We start from the raw sequence: 22,377 nt of genomic DNA on the forward strand, positions 1-22,377 counted from the left end.
AAGCCAGGTCTGTAAAATCTCACCAGGCTCACTGGCACGGAGATGCTATATAAATACCAAGCGTTATCATACTATTACCACAGAGATTTAAATTGGGCTGGGGGCCCCGGGGCTGCGTTCGCAACACCTCCCGCACATTCTCAGCACTGGAGAGACGGTGCTGGAGAAGGAAAACTGTGCTTTCCTCGATCTTTAGCTGCTCGGGAAACTCGTGTATTAGGGCAGCCTCCTTACAGAAACCCTCTAAAAATACCTACCGATGTATATTTAGCTCCAGATACCGTCCTCCTACCAACAGGCTCTGCTTGTGCCACTGGTGAGAAGCTGGGGACATCCAATAGCAGCTCCCAGCTCTTCTGCAGCATCTCCTCAGGCTCTTCTCCTCCCCGTCCCCTCTTCCCTTCATCCTTCTTTTCCCTGCTGGGTGATGCACCTCCTCCCAAACTGCAACTAAGGGTATAGCTATGGCTTCCCTCTCCTTTCCATGCCCTTTGCTCAGCGTTAATTCCAGGATGACAAAGACCTGTGCAGCATCCAGCACTGAGTTAGAACTAATCATTCCACCCCTGCTCAATGCCTTCAGTGGCTCCCCACTGCCTTCTGGCTACGGTACAAGCTCCTCCTCACGGCCTCGGCTGGCCCCTGCTGACCTCTCTGCGAGCATCGCTCACTGTTCCACTGGCCAACTCTCCAGAAGCATCCTGCGTGCTCTCTCTCAGCTTCAAGGATTTGTATGTAGCATTCTTTCTCCCAGAAAAGCTCTTCTCCTTCCTTGTCTAAGTCCTAACAGCCTACCTCTCACATCCCAGTTTCAATGTTACTTCCTCCAGGAAGTTTGCCCCAGTCCCCAGAGCTAGGTTGGATGCCCTTCTTCTGGGTTTTCACGACATGCGGCCTCCTGGTGGGGACACTCAGCCCTGCCCCACCCACATCTAGCACTGTGCCTGGCACATTGTGGGTCATCAACAATGTCCCTTGAAGAACTTGAAGGAAGACAATGTCCCTTCGAGGACTTGAAGGAAGACAGAGGGACAGGTGATCACCTGGGCCCTGGGGTGATGGTCTTGGTAGAGGAAGGAGGCAGAGCCCCAGGCTCAGATACACTTGCCCACTCTTCAGAGTTTGTACCCATGTTCTTGCAGTTAAGAAAATAGTCAAAACAGGTCAGCTCCCCCAGAAAAGCTGGCAAAACTGATAGTAAAGCATGTTCTGAACAATAGGTATAGATATAGATAAAGATATAGATAGAGATACAGATACAGATATAGATAGAAATGTAGTCTTTGCAATATAGCTCAATCGATGGAAGCTTTCATTACATGGCAAATGCCAGGTGAGGCATTCTTCTGCTTCTTTCTCCATACGCCTCCCCCAACCCACAGCCACCTCTAGGAAGTTGGGTCTTCAATATTCAGCCCTGACCCCAACCCTGCACCCAACACCCAGGAAGCAATTCCCAAAAGGTAACACTGCGAACCTAGTAAATAGGCCCAAATGATATGAAGCCCAATATTTTACTCACCTAGAGGCTGAGTTCCCAGCTTTCATTTCTCTAATAAAGTGATCAGGATGTGAGCAGCCAGGCTGAGTCATAGCTACATGAGAGAGATGTAGGTACTGCCTGGCTCAGCCGGACCAAGAGGCAGGACTGGGAATAGGCAACCCCTCCACACTGCCAGCCCCAGGCTGCCCCCAGCACTCTCCTTTGTATCCTATCGGTGACAAGACAATCTGGGATGGAACAAGTGATTCCATTCTACTAGCATTTATTAAGTACCTACTCTGACCAGGCACAGACAGGAATAGGGTTCAAAGACACAGTCCTGGCCCTCACTTCCCTGCTCCTACCCATGGGTTAGGAGTACCTTTGAGTTCTCATCCTCCGCTATCATTGTCCATCTATTCCAGGGACTATGACTTATTATTATTTTATTTATTTATTTATTTTGCGGTACGCGGGCCTCTCACTGTTGTGGCCTCTCCCGTTGCGGAGCACAGGCTCCAGACGCGCAGGCTCAGTGGCCATGGCTCACGGGCCCAGCCGCTCCGCGGCATGTGGGATCCTCCCGGACCGGGGCACGAACCCGTGTCCCCTGCATCGGCAGGCAGACTCTCAACCACTGGGCCACCAGGGAAGCCCTATGACTTATTATTAAGACTAATATATAATAGCGACTTCGAGTAATTTAGAATTCTCCAGATGGCCTAACAAATGGTTAGAAATAGCATCTCTTGAATTGTTACCAGTACAAGAGAGATTCCAAGTTATGTAAGGTAAGAATTTGTTAAAAGAATAGCAAATTCCACTGTCTTTTAGAAGAAATGAGAATACATTAACCTTGGTGTTTCTCAGTCCCAGAATTTGCTTGAGTATTCAACAATACACATTTTGTTGAATAAATGAAGGGATGGATGGGTGAATGAATGAATGAACAGGCCAATTAATGAAACAAGCTGGAACTTCGGGTTCAGTTTTTATGTATTAAACCATGAGAGTTAAGTAACGTGCTTTCTTAACCACAGAGCAGGGAGTTGATTGTATTCCAAGCCCACAGAGAGAAGTCTTAGGATGGACACATGGGGCTCTGGTCCTCTTCAAGGTGAAGCCTCAGCTCTGGGTCAGGGACATCTGCCTGATTATGCCACTTCCTGAGCCCATTCCACATTGCTTCAAGGGGACCAAAGGAACATGCAATCACAGAGCTACAGAACCACAGAGCCTGTGAGGTCGTGAGGTCACTGATGGTGTGGGGAAATGAGCATTGAAGAAGGAACTTGGATCCAGAAGATACAGGCTCAAGTCCCAGCTCTAGTACCTCCTAGTATATCACATACCTTCTCTAAACCTCGGTTTCTTCATCTATAAAACAGGGATAACGAGATCCCATTTTGGGGATTATGAGGATTAGATGAATAATGTACATAAATTAACCTTCTGAACCATGGAACTCCCTCAGCTTACAGACCTAAGAATTCTAAAGGTTAGAAGGTCGAGAGTACAGGCAGAATGTGGTGGCCCAGGTCTCCCAATCTCTGAGCAAAAGGCAGTGATGGAAGGTCTCTGGCTGAGCCAGCTGTCTGGCACCTCAGGGCCCCACCCCTCCACCTCCCATCACACACTGAGAGCTGAGAAGTTGTACGGCCTCAGCCTGAGGCGGTGTCCTGCTCTAGTACCTGTCACTCCTCCTGTGCGCCGGTGGCGGATGTGAGGTGACACCTGGAGCTGAGGTAAGAAGTCAGAGCAGCCAGCACGGGCTGCTGCAGGGGCAGGTGTCAGGAAGCCTAAAGGAGGGGTTGCACCGGGCAGAGGTAAAACACCAGGCTTGGGTCAAAGGGCACAGTTCCAACTCCTGTATCTGCTGTCAAGGAGCTGGTGGTCTTGGACTGAGCACTTAACCTCTCTGAGTACTGGATGACTCCTATCTAAAGCCTGATCTGCCTGCTTCCCTGGGCTGGTATTACAACATATTCACTGCATCTAAGACCCCAACAGTTTTAAGATGCCCCGTGGTTTTATTTACTACGATGAAAGACAAATGCTGTCAATTAAACTATATCATGCCATGACTGTAGGACACGGGCTGATTTTAGAGATGCTCCAGCAGGAGAAATATGCATTTTAGAAGCCAAGCAATGTGGTAGATGAAAGCATCGTGTGAACAGAAGACAACATCTGATTACCCATTCCTGCGGGGTAGAACCGCAACCCTGAGCTCGGATCTCAAGAGTGCCAAGCCCTCTCCCTGGAGAGAAAGAATGAGTAGGTGCAGGAAGAACAGGGGCAAAGTCCTATTGGTTCAGAAGGACAGCAGTCACCTTTCAGCAAAGTTTGAAGAGCCACTAAGAATGGGAGATGCCCCGGCTGGGGGGAGAGAGAGCAGAGAGAACAAGTGACTTGGCCAAGGGCTCAGCACCTGCGCGCACTCGTGTGCACCCCACACACGCAGGTGAGGACACAGAGGGCCTTCTTGGCCATGCTGACAAAGGACTCTACAAATCTGCCCCTTCAACCACCTGGCAACCCTCATTTGAAGGCAGTGCTTATGGCTCCCACCAGCCTTCTCTCGTCCCATCAAATGGCTGGCCCATTTCCTCTACCTTCCCTCACCCATCCTAGTTCCCAGGCCCCACCCCAGAAAGGCAGATTCTCCTTTAGAAGTACTTCAACCTATCAAATGTCTCTTAAAATGTGACATGCAAAAGATGTACATTGAGCATCTTTAATAATTATTTATAATAGCCAAAACCAGAAAGCAACCTAAGTCTCAGATAATTGCAAACATGGAGAAGTAAGCTCGGTACATCTATTTAACAAACTGCTGATCAGTCCTTACAGATTTTTACCAAAATATGGAGTAATATGTACTATGCCCATACTATACTGAGAAAAGGTAGCGCAATTACAGGCATTGAAAGGAGAGCTTAGCATTAAAGGGGATGGAAGGAAAGACCACAAAATAATCAGGAATTTTTCTTAACCAGTGACTGTTTTTTTTCTTTTGATTTTTCTGTATTTTCCAAATTTTCCTTAATGAACATAGAATAGTTTAAAATAAAAATAAATAAGACTAGACGAGAAATTTCAAATGGCCTCTGACACGCATAGGCCTCAATGAGACCAAGAATTCACGCAATTATAGCATATAGTCCATATACATTACAGTCCTCTTCTTTTAGACAGAATCATATTTCTAAAATGACTCAGACTCATTCAGGCCTTTTACTGTACACATCTTCCTTGACTTACAATGAGGTTACACCCTGGTAAAGCCATCATAAGCTGGAAACATTTAATACACCTAACCTAGTGAACATCACAGCTGAGCCGAGTTACCTTCAACGTTCTTAGAACACTTGCATTAGCCTACGGTTAGGCAAAATCACCTAACACAAAGCTTATTTTTTAAGAAAGTGTTGAATATCTCATGTTATTTAAATACTATACTGAAAGTGAAAACGCAATGGTTGTATGGGTATACAATGGTTGTCAGTGTATCGGTTGTTTATCCTCGTGACCTCAGGGCTGACTGGGAGCTGTAGTTGCTGCTGCTTAGCACCACAAGAGAGTATCATACTGCCTATCGCTAGCCCAGGAAGAGATCAAAATTCAGAATTCGAAGTACAGTTTCTACTGAACGCGCATTGCTTTCACATCATCGGAAAGTCAAAACATCATACGTCAAATCATCCTAAGTTGGGGATTACCTGTAGAGTATATATTATTTATTTTAGGGACATTTAAAACATCACCCAGTTATTAGCAGAAGTCAAAAGATAACAATTGTCGGTGATGATGTGGAGAAAAAGGAACCCTTGCGCGTTGTTGGGGGAATCGTAAATTGGCGCAGCCACTATGGAAAACTGTATGGAACTTCCTCAAAAGAATTAAACATAGAACTACCATATAATCCAGGAATTTCACTTCTGGATATATATCCAAGACAATGAAATCATTATCTTGAAGAGATAGCTACAATCCCATGTCCCTTGCAGCATTAGTCACAATAGCCAGATATGGACACAACCTAAATTTCCATCGATGAGTGAATGGATAAAGAAACCGTGATACAGGTACACACACACACAGAGGAATATTATTCAGCCTTTGAAAAGAAGTAAATCCTGCCCTTTGCAACATGGATGAACATGAAGGATATTATGTGAAGTGAAATAGAGAAAGACAAATGCTGCATGATCTCAATTCTATGTGAGGTCTAATTTTTTTAAAAGCTGAAGTCATAGTAACAGAGGAAGGAATGGTGGTTACCGGGGGCTGGGAGTAGGGGAAAAGGGAAGATACCGATCAAAGGGTACAAACTTTCAGCTACAGATGAATAAGTTCTGGAGAACTAGTATTCACCATGGTGACTATAGTAAATAATAATGTATAACATCCTTGAAATTTGCTAAAAGTGTAGACGTCAAGTGTTCTCACCACCAAAATACAACAAAAAAAGTAACCATGAGAGGTGACGGATATATTAATTAGCTCGATGGCAGTAATCATTTTACAATGTATACATATATCAAATCATCACATTGTACACCTTAAATATATACAATTTTTATTTTTCAATCATACTTCAGTTAAGGTGGGGAGAAAACCCCACAAAACATCATCCAGGTGTACTGCAGTCTTGGACCATGTACTTCTGAAACACTATGCAGAAGGTGTATCTTTATACACTAAATCACATTTTAAATGCAGTCGTAGAATCTTCTTTTAGAAAAATAACCTTCAGAAAATCCTTTTGTAAGGCAACAGACGTTTTTGAACATAAAGAGTCATCTCCGTCTACTTATCTGTTCCCTATATTAAAGGGTTCGATGCTCGGGAGCTTCCATTTATACATTCTAGTCAATTGCCCCTTCAACTTTTTCCCCTTCACTTAATCACAGTTGACATGAAGGTTAAAACATATGAGGATTATGTCTATTGCAGAAGACATAATGAAGAGATGCAAATAGTCTCAAACTCACTCTTGTCAGATTTTACCTACGCCCACTCCTCTGGCTCTTCCCTGGGTGTGGGGTGGGGGATGAAGGTCCTCTTTGCTCCCCTCTGCCTTTGGTCAATCATAATGGTAGCTCCTATCTCCCCACTCCTCACTTTTCTACTCCACTCTCATCTTGTCCTCACGGGTTTGAATAACTGGGTAGCCGGGTAAGGGAATTTCCACGCCACACCCCTTGCTGCCACACCCACACAGGACCCACCTGGCCTGGACTACTCCCCTCCCCTGCAGGTACCAAGAGCAACCTGATACAAAGACACACAAGAAGCCACAGAAGCCCAGGGAGGCAATGCCCATCATCACCAGTCCCAAGGTCCATCGCATAGGCTGCCAACAGCGCTGGATCAACCCCAGTATAGGTATACGATATTCATTTACAAAAGAATGACTATCGGATATTTAACTAAATGTACTGCCATCATATATGCTGCTTATGACACAACGCAGTATTACTATGTTAATTTCCAAAGGGATGCGTTGTCAGACATTTTCGTGTGATTCAGTTTTACACCTCCTCGTATAATAAATATGTATAAATCTGTAAATCACAAAGAATTCTGTTGTCAGGACACGAGTCTCAATTATCAGTTCAAAAAATATACTTGGAGTCTTTTCCAACCTCCAGAAGAAAACTGCACCTAATGGCATCTTCTGGCCCATTTTGGGTGGGGGGGTGCCGCTTGCTGTAGTGAAAAGACTCACTTGGAAACGTCTCTGCATCCCTAGCCAAACACAGAATGGGAAACCAGAAGCAGCAGCGGCCAGACCTTGGGTCCACGGCCTCTGCCGAATGCCACGTGCGTCTCCAGAGTCCTCGCACCCCCCTGCAGGTGGCTCATCTATGGCTCAGCCCCGTGGGAATCTCACCCTTGAACTTCTTCCTCCACCCAATTCTGCCTTCCCACCCCCAGGTTCCTCGCACCAGCCGCTTCTTCACCCCACAGGCCCCTCCACACACAAAGACGAGACAGGAAGAGGACTCACCCACTGAGGACCACGATGAAGTCCATGACATTCCAGCCATTGCGGAGGTACGAGCCCTTATGGAAGATGAACCCCAGGGCTACGATTTTGATCCCAGCTTCAAAGCAAAAGATCCCGATGAAATACGGTTCTGTCTTCTCCTGTGGGATGAAGAACAGAGGTGCTGGTGAGAGGAGGACTGTGCTTCATGAGACACTGGCCAAGGCACCCCTGGCTAGCTATCCTCTCTGCTCTGACATTTCCTCTCTCCTACAGGACACCTGGACGTCTGCACTGAGCCAGCCCCAGGTACAGGTGAGGGTGCTGCGGGACTCACGGAGAGCACAAGAGCAAGGGAAGCCAGCTGCAGAAATGGATGGATGTGGGTCTCATGCCCAGGACCGGCCATCCTCCCACGACAATGGCCAACGGTGCCGGCTTTGCCCTGAAGGGGTCAGCTTTCCCACTGCTGGCCTTCACTTACGTTGGAAGCTTAAGAGTTCTTTCTCATCCATGGGTTATCAGGCTGGAGCCACCTACCCGTACCTTTGGATTTCAGGCATTTTGTTTGCCCTCTTTAGAGGGAATACTTTAGACACATGGATGATTTCTTTATAGAGAATACGGACAAACGTTTAGGAAGTTCGGAACAGTGAATGCACATAGGCTTTGAGCATCCTTCATGCTCTCTCCTTTACTCTCCCTCTTCCTCTCACTCCCAAAGTCCCTCAGAAAGAGGAGAGAAGTGTGTGTGGACCCCGTGTCCTCCCTTTCTCCTTGCCTGGCTTCCATGCAGTGTATACACAGAACTTCCTGGGAGCAGGAATTTCAAAGGTCAGTCCTCTTGTCTTTATGTATCCCAATGGGACTTGTTACCAACTTGTCCCTCGGCAAAGAACAAACTCACAGAACTGTACAGAAGGGAAGGGAGCCAGGTGAAGAAGCAAAGGAGAAGGGACCCAGGCAAGAGGAAGAACAGGGGGAAAGAAAGATGAGAAGGAAGGAGGCACCTACCAGTCTGCGGGACATTGGGGTCTTGTCATCCTCAGGAAGATGCTGCTCCAGGGCCAAGACGATGCAGTTGGCAATGATGGTGGCCAAGATCATGTACTCAAACGGCGTGGGAAAGGAGGAGTTAAGAAACAGATTCACCGAAGAGAGAGGGACACAGCCGCCAAGATGGCTGTGTACATCAATACACAAACTTTATCAAGCCACACTGTGCGCAGTCTGCATGACTGATGTGAGCAAACAGGCAGGTAGGACAGTGGAGGGTCCTCAGCATGTGGAACTGTAAGCATTTCTGATTAGGCTCTGAACACAAAGTATCTTCTCAAGAAAAGAAAGAGTGTAGCCAATAAATAATATATTAGACATACGGGAGACGCTCCAGATACTTAGTGAATTCAGTGACATATCCAGGAATTAACCAGGACTAAAAAGGGAAGTGGGACGAAGGGAGGAAGAAACACTGATGCTGTTGCAGGCTCCCCGCTCTTCTCAGTCTTCAAACCACTGGACTGTATAATGATGCTTCAGCAAGGATCCAGCTGTGGCTGTTCGTTGCTGCCTCGGGGAATCACGTCTGTAGTGCCCTCTTCTAGAACCTCTGCTCGAATGAATAGAAGAAGAGCCCTTGGAAAAGGAACAATTCTCTCCATGAGCTCCCTTTTCTTTTAATACCCAATTCAGGAAAATCTATAATGGGGCCAGGAGAAACTGGCTTTGTCCCACCTTACTTTCTCCTAAGCGTCTACATCTATAAGAAACAGACAGACAAATCATTAGTCTGCATTCAGGGCAGCAAAGTCGGGGCCTCTAGGAATCAAACTACAAAAGAATGGATAATGAATTCAGGCTTCGTTTTCTGTTGCATTTTTCTGAAGACAGGTGAGTGGGCTCCCTGCGACTTTTTGAAAAACAGGACTACGATTCGAGTGCCAGCATCCCTGACTCCCGCAGAAAGGTTGTGCCGTAAGCCCAGGGGAAGGCAGGAGAGGGGGACTTCTAGAAAAGAGAGAGGGAATCACCGGCTCCAGGATCACTCTGCACGTGGGATTTCGTTCTATAACTATGGCTGTGACAGACAGAAGTGAGCGGTTGCCACTGGTCTTGCTGAGCAACCTGGGATCTGGCAGTTTCTGGAATCCAGGCGGGAGAGATGAGTAGTAAGTCGGATAAAGCGGAGGGAAGGGAAGGGATCTTGTCTCCCCACACATTCAAGCTGGCTGTGTAGGATGTAGGGCCCGGAGCCCTCCCTAGGGAGTACAGAAGGAGGGCAAATCAAAAACACGCCCCCACGCCTCCGCATCCCCACCAGGACATGTGTGCCGGTGAACATCAGTGGCAAAGAAGCACTCGCGGCATCTCTGAGAGGGGTTAGGGCAGAGGTGGTACGTGCAAGATGTGAGCTGCCCCAGCGGCTGCTCTAGTCCTGGTGCTGGAATGGGAGGCTTCAGGGGGTGAGATGGCCGGCCGCATCCGAGCCTCCAGAACTATTCATTCTCACTTAGCAGCACCGCTCCCCGCCCCCTGCCCCCATGCAGCCCTGAGTCACAGCCCGTTCTCCAGCAGCTGGCCACCCTCCCTTCCCACACACCCCAACACTCACACGGGACTCATACCCTGGGGACAGCTCTGCTGGCCTCTAGGACCCAGCCACCGGATCTGAAAACTGGATGGATGGGGCTCAGAGGACCTCAAGAGCCAGCCTCCTGCCCCCATACCCTACTGTGCTGGCTGAAACCCTCTCAGTCAGAGGGGAGCCTCACCACACGCAAAGTCCCCCAGCACACCTCGCCACTCTTCCTCCTTCCGTCCTTCTGGGCACCGAGCATGGCCCCTGAGAGCTAAACATGCCAGCAAATACACACCAGAGATGCCCACCGCACTAACAAGCCTACTTTCTTGTGACAAGTCCCCACACACAGCTCACCCAGGGGTACCAGTGCCCACCAAGCACAGGGGGAGTTCTCCTCCGTCCCATCATGGGCTCTAATCCAGCGCTCTGAACAAGTACAGGATGACCAGGACCGCACCAGGATCTGCTGTCCCGTAAGCCCTCTGAATAGGCTAGCCTGTCCTTGGCCTGGTTCAGACACCCAGAATTCCCCAGACCCAAATGGTAAAATGAAGACGGGAACATGGCAGAAGTGGAGGCCCAGGAATCCATGCCCTTTCCTGAGAACATCCCTAGGGAATCGGTACAGATAGGGAACCAAGAACACGACAGCAAGCCAATGACAAATGGCAAAAGAAGTGAAGGGTACTTGGGACATGTTTCTAAGATGCAGGCCACAGGATACTAGTGCTACAAGGACTTGCAGTCAAACAAATGAGGGAAAGCCTGGGTTCGGTCAAGGTGAGCAGGTGTCCTCCCAGCAGGGTGCTTGCAGCCTTTAATACTCTTGTACACAGCATGCACTCCTCCCCCAAAGGGGGCTGGGAACAGGACACAGCACTCCCAAACTTCTTCACCATATAACCCTGCTGTCAGAGCATCTCTCCTGGGGATTCTGTTCATAGGAACACATCTGGGGAGCCCTGATACAAAGGGCAGAGCTCACGGACAGTTCCCAAGGGTCCGGGGGATGCGAGGATGGCGGCTCTGACGGGAGTGAAATTAATGCCTCTCCCACTTCACGCCCTGTCCTGGTCTCTAACAAAAATATTCACAAAGTGTCAGGCTTGGCCAGCCCTTTGCCATGGCTGGAAGGCCCCACACAAGTTCAGAAGGCTACTGGGCAGGTCCAAGGGGCCCAGCACGTGACCTGGGAAGCAGGACCGGGGACACGCATGCTCACATTCAAGCTGCAGATGTCGCGCACTCTCATTGATCTACTGGGGGGACAGGCTTCTTCTCCTGAACACCTTCGAGGGACAAGCACAGACTCAAAAGTAAAGGAGCTCTTAGTTGCTGACCTTCAGGCAAGGCAGCTCCCGCTGGCTGTGCATCTCCAAGGCTTTCCACCCAGCAATGCCCACTTGGGCTGCTGCAGCCCCTCTGTCGCCCCATTCCTCATGCCCACTTCCACACCTGTATCCTCCTGGCCAGACAGTCTAAGCATACAGCTCCCTGCTAGGACCGGTAAGCTCACCTAGCCCAGAATGTCCAGGTGCAGATAGATGAGGCTTCTGAGGGACACAGGGCTAGCTCCTTGGCCATTACCATGAAGGGCGCTCAGTGCAGGAGAAAGGCTGACGAGCCAGACTTCCTGTGGCCAGACAGGTGTCTGGAGGGCCAAGAATTCACGAGGGCGCAACAAATGGTACCACCTATGGCCCAGGGGGCTAGAATCTAGGTGAGGCCTTGGTAGTTCAGTTTCTGAGAAGACCCCGTTCCCACATCCTCCCGACTCAAATCCTCTGCCTGCAGTCTGATGGCTAAGGACCCACTCAGAGCAGTGATCCTTTGGCTTGAAATTCTGAAAACCTCAGGAAATTCCCTGGCGGTCCAGTGGTTAGGACTCTGCGCTTCCACCGCAGGGGGCACAGGTTCGATCCCTGGTCAGGGAACTAAGATCCCACAAGCCGCGTGGCAAATTTTGAAAACTTCAAATGCACATATTCTGGAGAGGGATGTCCCTTTAGGCCTTATAGAGCATCTCGACCTCAGGATGAATTCATGTCTGGGGCAATTAAGGATCTGAGGTGAAATTTTGGTGTAGAAGTAAAGGTGAAACGATGGGAATTCTGTGTATCTGTGACTAGCTGAAAGGAAGAAGGGGGACAGGGAAATTTTAGGAGAGGAGAGCAGGAGAGAACACCCGGCTCAGCCCAGGCCCTAGCCACTCCCTTTCCTTCAACCTCTTGTCCACTTCCCTTTCTGAAGAAAGCACAAAGAATGGGCACTTACATCTTAGTGATTTTGCTTCCTCTTGCAATGGCCTTTCTCCTCCTTTCTGGTCATATATCAAGATGGAGGTGAAATTCACCTTGTCTGTAAAGGCTTCTCCCTGTGCCCCACAGCTCTCTGCATGGTACAATTTTATCATCCTTCCTCATACTGATCTCCCCCAAGAAACTATACCTAGAAAGCAGGGACAGTGTTTTGTTCACCTCTCCACTGGTGGTTCTCAGCAGAGCTCCTGGCACACAGTAGGAGCTCACTCAGTGTTAAGTGCAAGGCATGAATGAAACGGAGGCATCCCCGTCCGTGAGCAGCAGCTCCACTGAGGAGCTGTCACGAAGACCAGGCTGTAGTCACTCCCACTGGCTCGGGCCCCCAGCTTGGGATCTGACTCAGGGGCACCGCTCCCTGTCTTCCTGAAACAGAAGTTCAAGCCCCTTCCCAAGGGCTCTGCTACATCTCCCAGAGGAAGAGCCTGGACCGCAAGTAACAGCCCACAGGGCACAAGGATGCACCTCGCAGGCTAGGCAAAGATGTGCTTGGAAAGGTCAAAGGAAGCTCCGCGTTGCAAGGCCTCAAAGAACAACGCCTCTCATGAAACAGAATGGAAGTCTGTTCAGGACTCTGATGCCTTCTGCCCAGGAATTCAGAGACTCCCATTACATTCTGCGCCTGACACCAAAGGCATTTTGGAGAACACTCTCTCTCCCTGGGGTCTGTACTGTTTGTGGCTTGAGATTTTGATTATATGGAGCTGATGAGGGAGCCTGAGGGCAGGGGCTTTTTTGCCCAGGGACCTCTTGTACCCCGGTGTCCAGCACACAGCGGTCACCCCATGACTGGTTTTTAACTAATAAAGTAATCAATCAATTCATAAGCTAATAGCACAGGAAAACCAGAGCCGGAGCTATCCTTACAAAAGCTACCCATACTTTCTCTACACAGTGCACCCATTTGAACTTTGTGTGCTATATGCCGTGTACACACATTAGCTCTTCAAAAAAAGAAACCAGCATAAAAGACCCCTTTAATGTAAAAAAAAAATTGTTTACGAGCAAAGGAAAACATCTGTCTTGCTAGAAGGATAATGAGTTTTCTTGGAGTAGCAGGATTTCTTCTTTACTCCTTTACTCATTGTGTTATAATGAGCATGTATTCATTTATAATTATAAAATCAATTGAAGCTATATCTATTCTAAAAAAACCCAAACCAACACAAAAACCCATGCCAACCTGAGGGTCATGGAAATCAGCACAAGATTTCTGAGAGGATCAAATGCAGGAGAACAAAGGGACTGGACCGACTGAGGAAATGACCACGGAAATTCTTTGGAACCTGCAAAGATGCCTCTCTCTGCATCAGTCTCGCTGTCTGCTCGCTAGGGGCCTCATTTTATAAACTTCCTTGGCAATCTCCCCAAATACCCCTTCACTCCTTACTCGCTCTAAGCCCATTAATGAGGGCCTGTGTCACTCCAACACTCCCTTTCCCATCTCGCAGCTTCAAGACAATCATTAGGGAAATGATAAAAATAGGATCCCTTATTGATTTATCTCCTTTGCCCAATGCTCCTTCCTTCAAATGGTTGACTTGTTTCCTTAGCAACACAGCTAATTTGAGCAGCACGACTTGGCCTGCACACCTGCTATTTGTTCATCTCCTTCCTGAAGCCCAGAAAGCTGGGGCAGGGGAGAGAGAGGACTGCCCTCCCAGCTAGCTACTGGCTACCACGGAGGCACCGGCTCTGCTTGTCAACAGAGCCCTGGGGGCCTGGCCTGGGAGCTAAGCCCTCCCTTTGCTCACCCAGCAGAGCTTCCCCATCCACACCTCACAGGGACTGACGTGCAGGTACAGGACTGGGAAGGACTTAGGGTCCGAGCAGCAAATCTGGGGTGTCCCCAGGGAAACATGCACCTCTCTACCATCAGGAGGCTGATCTTAGACCCCTATACTCTCAGCTGCTTCCTCTCAGAGCTGTGACGCTAGAATACCAAGGAGGAGACCGAAAGAGCTCAGAGGGCTGAGGGCCCACCGGGGACAGGCAGTCAGATGGAACGCTGTGCCCTCTCTCCAACTCCTGGCCTAATGGAGAACGTGCTTTTGTGGGGGGCAGCCTGTGGCCACCTAGGCACTTCCTGTAAACTCCTGGGGAGTCTAGAACAGCACAGTCTGAGAGGCAGCAGGCCTCAGGACCCATCACCACCCCTCACCCCAGGCCGAGAGCACGCCCCCTACGGGCAGGTCTGTCTCCTTTCCTCCTGTCCATCCCTGCCTCCTGTTTAGGGATGTCTAATTCTAAGAGATGGAAGATTCTCAGAAGACAGCCTGGGCAGCGTTGTGCACATCCTTCCACTCCTCCCTCACCTGCACAGAAATGTCATTCTAACCAGTGGAATGTTGACTCAAAAACAGTCACGGGGGGGTTTCCCTGGTGGCGCAGTGGTTGAGAGTCCGCCTGCCGATGCAGGGGACGCGGGTTCGTGCCCCGGTCCGGGAAGATCCCACATGCCGCAGAGCGGCTGGGCCCGTGAGCCATGGCCGCTGAGCCTGCGCGTCCGGAGCCTGTGATCTGCAACGGGAGAGGCCACAGCAGTGAGAGGCCTGCGTACCGCAAAAAAAAAAAAAAAAACCGTCACGGGGTGAGGAGTGCTGCCTAGTCTGTGATTCCCTCAAACACAACACCAAAGGGATATTTTAAATATGAACAATAGTGAAATCCAGCTATCCAAGACCTTCGTGCTGCCTTTTTAATATGAGAAGAATTAGAATCTTCCTCGAGACGTGGAATGCAATGGAGAAAACGTACCTTGGCAATGGAAACCAGAGCCATGGCTCTCCATGCAAAAGTCACCCCGACACGATATTCAAGTCAGAGAAAACCACCGCCACCCGTTCCCCCAGAACCAAAGGAGGACAACAAAAGGATCAAAGTCTAAGATAATACATGAATATGTACACACTACTATATATAAAATAGATAATCAACAAAGACCTGCTGTATAGCACAGGAAACTCTACTCAATACTCTGTAATAGCCTATAATGGCAAAGAATCTGAAAAAGAATAGATACATGTATATGTATAACCGAATTACTTCGCTGTACACCTGAAACTAACACAACATTGTAAATCAACTATACTCCAATATAAAATAAAAAAATTTTTAAAACCCTTTGAAAACTGTAAGGTGCTACACAAATGCACAGTCGTTTTTATTCTCCTACTAAATCAATCTTTAAGCACCGCTCTGGCGCTAAGCTTTGGGGGAAGCAGCTGTTAGGGGTCACAGCCTCCGGAAGCGGGCTGGCTGTCTGCAGCCATGGGCTGACATTGAAGAGACCCACCGCAATAAAGGATTTAAAAGAAAATTATGGTAATGGGCCTCCGGGAAGAAAGCAAAGACATTTGGCCCAGACCCTCCTGGGAACATGCAAAGCACATCCAAACACCAGTCCCCAGAGGAGGATTTATGAACCTGATGGCTCTGATGCAATCTCACCCAGTGATTAGAAGGGACATTCATCACACCCAAGGCCAAGGCTAAGAACAGGAGGGGTTGAACCGCCACAGAGGTCAGGCTCTGGCTCCTACAGACCCTGATGGAAATGCAGTGAGATCATGCTGGTGAGATCATATCCCCCGGCCTGGGCTGCAGAGAACAATACATCTGCCCTGGAGGGACCAGTAATAGTGAAGAGATGAGACTTAGGCCTAAAAGCCAGACATGGCCAGAGCCACCACCATCGTTTCCACATGCAGTGTCTGCACCCCTCCCTAGAGGCTGACATTCTCACAGGAATAGCTGTCTCCTAGCCTTTCCACACACATCCTATGTACAGTTCTTCAATGCCTCACAGACTGAAAAAAAAAAATTAAAACCAGCCCTGTTAGGCCTGGGGCCAGCTCTCCTTCCTGGAAGGGTGTTTCACCTTTTCTCCAGATTGTGGCATGAAGTAGGAGGAAATATGAGATAAAAAGATTGAGCCAAGAGGGCTTTCTAACAGCTCTCAGCAAGCCTTCGCAGCCCTGCCCCACTGAGGCCAGGTTCAGAGGTTAGCCACGGTCCAAGGGAGCTTCGGCCCCGTGGCTAACGTGCTCCTGGATGGGCTCCTCCTGGACTTCTCTGAACTTGCTCTCGTGGCTGACCTAGGAGGACAGTGCGTCCAAAGAAGACTCATCCAGAAAAGGGAATAAATAGAGACACTGTATTCTGTGGGGTTCTGAGGGGCTACAGATAAATTTTTTTTCAATTTCCTGAAAAACAATGTTAAGCATCTGAACTTATCAATGTATGAACCACTCTCATCTCTGGGGCAAGTCACACCCTCAACTGCATTCCCATCTCTTTTCTCAGTCCTTATTTTTCGGTTTCCAGGCTCTGTCCCGGGCTCGTCAACAGAGGGTGGACCACACGTTGCCACCGAAGGGCAGGAGGGCTAAACCCCTGTGCTTCCCCGTGTGACAGAAGAATGAGTACACAATTCTGGCTGCAAATCTGGAAATCCATCCTGGATCTCTCCTTCCTTTCCCACCCCCATGGCAGCAGAAACGCACTGTTAACAAGCAGAAAAATGGGGTGGAAGGCTCTGCGTACTTCGTATTGTCCCATTTCATTATCTCATTGCTTTCCTTACTAGAATTTTTCTCGTCTTAAAAAAAAAAAAAAAACCCAACTTGTCTTAAAAAAAAAAAAAAAACAACAAAAAACAGATTGAAAAACCAAACCCCTTTTCTTTTTTTAAAACAAAACAAAACAAAAATGTATCATGTGACTTCCAGCCTTAACATTAGTTTTTTAACTTTGGTTTCCATGGTGGTGGGATGCAACCTGCCATCACCATGACAACAGCTGCCTCTGTTCAAATTCACCGTATGACAGGCAGTCCTGAACACACCTCTCTCCCTCTCTCTCTGTCAAGAAGATGGAAATGCCATTACACCTACTCCTAAAGACTTAAATCCTAATGAATGAAAAACAAAGGAAGCAACGTTGAGAATACAGCAAAGAGGCAGAGACCCCCCCACCCCACCGAAAGAGGCTTTCTGTTTGCCGGTACAGTCCCACTGCTCACTTAGGGAGGTCAGTGGACTCAGTTACCCAAAACAAAGACCCCTAGCATTACCCTTGCAATGCTGGCTGTGTAGCTGCATTGAACTCTTCATTCGTCTGACTCCCCTGTCCCTGCCCTCTATATAAGATGACTAAAAGGAAGTTCACATTATTGCCAATCTGGTTAACCCGTGCCGAGGTCAGTTCCAGACTCAGCCGAGCCCCAATTCCAAAAGGATGGGGAGTGGCGATTCTGCGGAACTCAGACAGCACCGGCTTCCTTCTCTCTTTTGTCTAACAGTCAGCTGGATAGGTCTTAACAAATTCCCTTTTTGTGTGTCTGACTGAATCCTGGACTCAAAACGCTGTCATTCGACACAGAGTTTTGGTGATCAGGAGACAAATGATTGAACGCTACAGAAAAGGGAAGAAAGAAAGGGGGAACGTTAAAAGCCTCTGGAAGGAAAACAAAACAGGGGTGGGAAAATTACCTGTTTCAGAAATCAGAATCTGTGTTTTGATGACACTCTGATGAATTCAAGCCCATCAAGCATTCTGGCAGCAACGTGCATTTTAGGGAAAGAATGTGGGCTGCAGTCAGCAACCACACCCAAGACTGTAGCCTACCCCACAACCACACTCACTCCGTGTGGCTCAGCCGGTACTCTGAATGCAGAAAGAGAATGAAAAGCCTTTTGTGAAGAAGTCCACAGATCATCTCTGGGAGAAGTTTTCGTTTTCCTCTAAAAACCCTGCACCTGCACCCCAATATTCAAAGCCACCTACTGAGCCTCCAGACCACATGAGAAAACGTTGAACACACTGAGTATACGCAGCTTGGAAAGGGAAGACTTGAGAGAGACATCACAGCTGTTTTCAAATATCTGAAGGGCTAGCTTGTCAGAGGGGGCTTTGATGTCGTCTAAGTTATCGCGAAGGGCAAGGCTGAGACCACTGGGTGGGGTGCCCACCCAAAGGCAGATCTGCGGCAATACAGAAAAGTTCCACTGTTCCGTAAGCGAATGGACTATTTTGTTAAGTAGTAAACTAACTGTTGTACGAATAGATGTTTAACCACCAGCCTCTCTGAAGAGAGAAAAGCCCTGATGTGTAGTGTGTGTCAATTTCTGGAGTGTAAAGACTGTCTCCGTGGTGACTGAGGCTACCAACTTGACACCAATGCACATGGAGTTGGGAAGAGATACACACAGTTGAAACCCACAAGCTGGGACTAGCCAGTTCCACACACCACTTACTATAAGTTCCATGTCTCTGGGAGACCATCAAGGATATTAAGGAAGAGATTCCTGTATTTGATAGCAGTTGAGCTAGATCAACCCTCCTATGCATAAGGAGTTAACAAATGGGAAGGAAGAAAGTCAAGGATTCTTCGGTCTCTTGCTCAAGGGCCTCGTGGGTCAGCATGACTCCCTCTGTCCCTTAGACTCAAGTTGCTCTCTTAGCTGGACCTGCCTTCATGAAGTCTGAAGCATCGCCCGTATCACAGAAGGCTGGTACCTGTGTGGCGGGATGTGTGCCAGAAGCAGCCACGGGTGAAGTTTGCCAGCACCATGAAACGTAAGAATTAATCATCCCATTCTCTCAGGTTGAATTCCGGGAGACCCAGAGGGCTCCTGCTATATCACCGTAGCCTATAAGAGGAACCTACCAAGACACGTGATTAAAAGCACAACCCAAGGAAACAAATCAGGTAAAGGCTCACCTCTTATTCTGGAAGATGAGCGGACCTCAGCCTTTGCTACACAGCAGAATCACCTGGGAAGCTTTGAAAAATTAAGGGTACAGGTATTCCATCTGTAGAAATCCTGATTTAATTTGTCTCAGCTACCATCTGGGCATCAGCATTTCTAGAAGGACCTAGGCGGATTTCAATGTGCAGCCAGGGAGAAGAACATTGCCTTCAGTGCTGGAGGCCATGACAGCTCATGGTGTCCTCAACTCAGCTGAGATAACAAATGAGGAAACAATCCCAGAGGCACCTCGCTAAGAACTGAAAGGTGCCTTAGAGCTCTCTTAACTGATTCAGCACGCTCATTTTATAGATGTAGATACTGAAACCAGAGCAGGAGTAAGACGTTTCCAGAGCCAGGACTAGAAATCTCTATGGATTCCTGAAAAGCTTAGGAGCCGATTATCAGGGCAATCAAATAAAACTCCCTAGCTTCGTGGCCTGAATGGACAGTTCTTAGAAAAAGATATAAGGTGTCTTCTTACTGAGTCTACTGCCCCATCCCTACTCAACTGTCCTCAAGAGCGTATCTCTTAAGGTAGGTGTGGATCCCTTTGTCAGGACCACGGAAGAGTCCAGAAAACATTCTGAGAGGAGTGCTCGCCTCAGCAGCCACTCTCCCATCTGCTGAGATGTGATCTTGGTTTTACGTTGGGCAGAAGCCCATTGCCTGCTGAGTACTACCACTTCGTAACATTCTCCAGCAAAATTTTTGGGAAAGGAAAACATCGACCATTGTTCTGAATCACTGCTTCCCATTCTCATTGGATCTGTGCTGGTCGGCGTCTCTTAAATTTTCCTTCTCTTGTCTACTTTTTCTTAATTAAATCCTTTCTGATTAATCATGACCCAGCCTCCTATGGCCCAACCCAGAGAAACACTGAAAACATATACCTGCTAACAAAAAAAAAGGAGGAAAACATCCCAGAAAGAGGATGAGGGGATAGAAGGATGATGACCGAGTGGAGAAAGAGTACTGAAGAAAGCACAGAGGAAATGTGATAAAAAAGGAGCCCTGGACTGAGAGTCAGGAGCCCTGGGTTGCAGCCCTGGCTCTGTCACTTACTGAGAGATCAGTGACAAGTCATGTAACCTCTCTGACTCTCAGCTTTCCTACAGATAACGGAAGGTTTGGTTAGAGTTTCTCTTAGGTCCCCGTAACTCTAACATTCTCTTAGTCTGTGGTGCTAATAATAAGTAACATGATGGGAAGGGAAGTGAGACAGAAAGGGGGAGCGCCCATTATTACAACTGAGAGAAGCCACTTTGGGCGAAGCTACTAATGAGTACATCCAACAATAACACCCAAAGCAGAAGTCCTGGCACGCCTAGGAATACCTTTCAAGTGTCTAAAGTCAATGGAAACACTTCTAAATTTTCAATAGCAGAAGCTCCACGACAAGCTGGACTGGCTAGAAACACCTCTAAGAGATGGTTAATAAAAAGTCAGAATCCTCCAAATGGTGACCTGAAGGTGAACCTGAGGCTGCTTTTCCATAAACCTACTGTAAGCCTTTTCTACTCTCTGTCGGGATAGTAAAGTCTTTTCTGCAGCCTCTCTGTCCCCACCGCCCCCATGTCCTTAACAAGCCGCAAAGGTAAAAGCATTCAGTAAAAGGTGAAAGTTCAAAAACAGTCATAAATGTTGTCTACTCCACACTACCACTCACACTATGGGTGCCCCGGAAAAGGGAGGGCTGAGAACAGACCTTCTGAGGGCTGGAAAAAAGAAAATGGACTTGATATGCTAATACTAAAAAGAAAAGGAAAATTGGTACTTCCAAATCAAAAGTCCTTTGCAGAGTGATGACATCTGACTGGAGCTTCTGGTGAAGACAGAAGACAAAACAGCAAAGGGCCCCAGTTGCAAATGAAGCTTGCATTCCAGTGACACAGGGCAAGCTGCCTCAGACCCATTTCATGACGATGGGTAAGAGACCTTCGTGCTTTTCCCATCTATCGCTCCTTTACTCCCCCATGGGTTTAGCCTCATACCCAACGGGGGCTACTGATACAGGCAAGCAGTTCAGTGTCATCCTAAAAGATGCTCTGTTAGGGAAGAGTACTTGCTACTCTTCTGGTCTGACCTGAGGCAGTGTGGTACAGTGGAAAGAGAGGAGCCAGTGGAGTCATTCAGACCACATCTACCTGTGACCCTGGGCTAATCATCTTGTAAGATGAGAACAATAATATCCACTTCACACAGCTTTGGGTAAAGTGATAATATGGCTCTGAAGCACACTGCAGAGTGTCTGCCACACAACAGGCATTTAGTAAAGGTGAGGTTCCTCTGAACACTCCCAGGATGTGCACTGAAGGATGGATGACTCTCCAGGTCTGGATCGTGGTCTCTACAGCATGTTGGTAAAATGATATGAAAATAATTCCATGAAAATAAAAATAAATGAAGGTAAGAGAAGAGAAAGGGATGATAACCCTTAGCATCGTGCAGGGTTGTTCTGAACCCACCCTCTTCCACAGTGGAAGTGTGGAAAGCTGTCAGACAGTTCTCATTTCCCAGAATCTATTCCCTTGCTTTGCTCCTTTGAGCCTGTCTACTGAGGTTTGGGACAGAAGTGAGCTCAGTCTTCCTGAGCCTGCACATTCAGGGGTGGGCATTTGTTTGTTACTCTCTAATCATCACCAAGGAGAGAGGTTACCCAGAGAAGATGTACCGTCCCTTATCCATAGAACTTTGGGGGAGGAGGGGCAGATGGTGATCTCAAAAATAAATAAATACATTAACTATCGATGAGAAGGGATTATCGTGTTGCCAAAGTGCCCAGATCCTCTGAATTTACATGGGCCCATATCCCCCAGAACTGCCTCTCCTCATGTTACCACATCCACCTACCCACCCCACCTCCAGAAAAGCCCACACCCTTCAACTGCTCCTCATATCAGCAGACCAGGAGAACACATGTATCCTTGTACATCCATATGGCTCAGTTATCTCATAAATACAAACTCCCTTGCAAATACAATCCAAAGTTAGCAGAAAGAAGAGGCAGTTCCTTTCATTTTTCTTTAGGCCCACTCCCTAATATCCTTTGGGTCCTCCACCTGGTCTCCAGAAGCCAAGTGGTATATCCTGGTTCTCCACTCACATCCACATCAGTGCCCAGTTCCCTCAAGTAAAATGCCCTCCAGTATCCTGGTCAGATGACCTTCCCTAAGCTCATTATGCAAATGTCCAAGGGCTCATGGAGCCTCCCCCTCTCTACCACACGCCTCTAACCCTTTCAGAAA

The 22,377-nt window shown here is 48.0% G+C and overlaps 1 protein-coding gene across 1 annotated transcript in view; it reads right to left on the reverse strand.

Annotated features, from left to right (window-relative positions):
• CACNA1E (calcium voltage-gated channel subunit alpha1 E) overlaps window positions 1-22,377 on the reverse strand; it is a 296,790-nt gene that overhangs the window by 260,451 nt on the left and 13,962 nt on the right. The window contains exons 2-3 of the mRNA XM_033853854.2: window positions 8,493-8,598; window positions 7,500-7,639 (exon numbers count right to left, since the gene is read on the reverse strand). Coding sequence (XP_033709745.1) covers window positions 7,500-7,639; window positions 8,493-8,598 — 246 coding nt within the window. The remainder of the gene's footprint in view (window positions 1-7,499; window positions 7,640-8,492; window positions 8,599-22,377) is intronic.

Source organism: Tursiops truncatus, chromosome 1 (genome assembly GCF_011762595.2).
Source record: "Tursiops truncatus isolate mTurTru1 chromosome 1, mTurTru1.mat.Y, whole genome shotgun sequence".
In the NCBI taxonomy this organism is placed as follows: domain Eukaryota; kingdom Metazoa; phylum Chordata; class Mammalia; order Artiodactyla; family Delphinidae; genus Tursiops; species Tursiops truncatus.